The sequence below is a fragment of the Eimeria mitis genome, genomic scaffold (assembly GCF_000499745.2).
Source record: "Eimeria mitis Houghton genomic scaffold, Emh_scaff1548, whole genome shotgun sequence".
In the NCBI taxonomy this organism is placed as follows: Eukaryota; Apicomplexa; class Conoidasida; order Eucoccidiorida; family Eimeriidae; genus Eimeria; species Eimeria mitis.
The window spans coordinates 12,057-12,363 of NW_013569733.1; the positions used below are offsets into that span (position 1 = coordinate 12,057).

The window sequence follows — 307 nt, forward strand, 5'->3', positions numbered from 1 at the left end:
TTGCTGCTGCAGTTGTTGCTGCTGCAGAAGTTGATGCTGCTGCTGCAGGTGATGCTGCTGCTGCAGTTGATGCTGCTGCTGCAGTTGCTGCTGCTGCTGCAGTTGATGCTGCTGCTGCAGTTGATGCTGCTGCTGCGGTTGCTGCAGCAGCAGCAGCAGCAGATGATGATGATGCTTGTTGTGGTGATGGTGGTGCTGCGGCAGCAAGGTCAATGTATGGAGCTGCAGCAGCAGCAGCAGCAGCAGCAGCAGCAAAAGCAGCTGTAACAGCAACAGCAGCAGCAGCACCACCACCATAAGCCGCAGC

The 307-nt window shown here is 57.0% G+C and overlaps 1 protein-coding gene across 1 annotated transcript in view; it reads left to right on the forward strand.

Moving 5' to 3' along the window:
• Positions 1-299, forward strand: part of EMH_0039320 (uncharacterized protein) — a gene marked incomplete at both ends in the record, with an annotated part of 634 nt that extends 335 nt beyond the window's left edge. The window contains one exon of the mRNA XM_013495379.1: positions 49-299. Coding sequence (XP_013350833.1) covers positions 49-299 — 251 coding nt within the window. The remainder of the gene's footprint in view (positions 1-48) is intronic.
• Between the last annotated feature and the right edge of the window lie 8 nt (positions 300-307).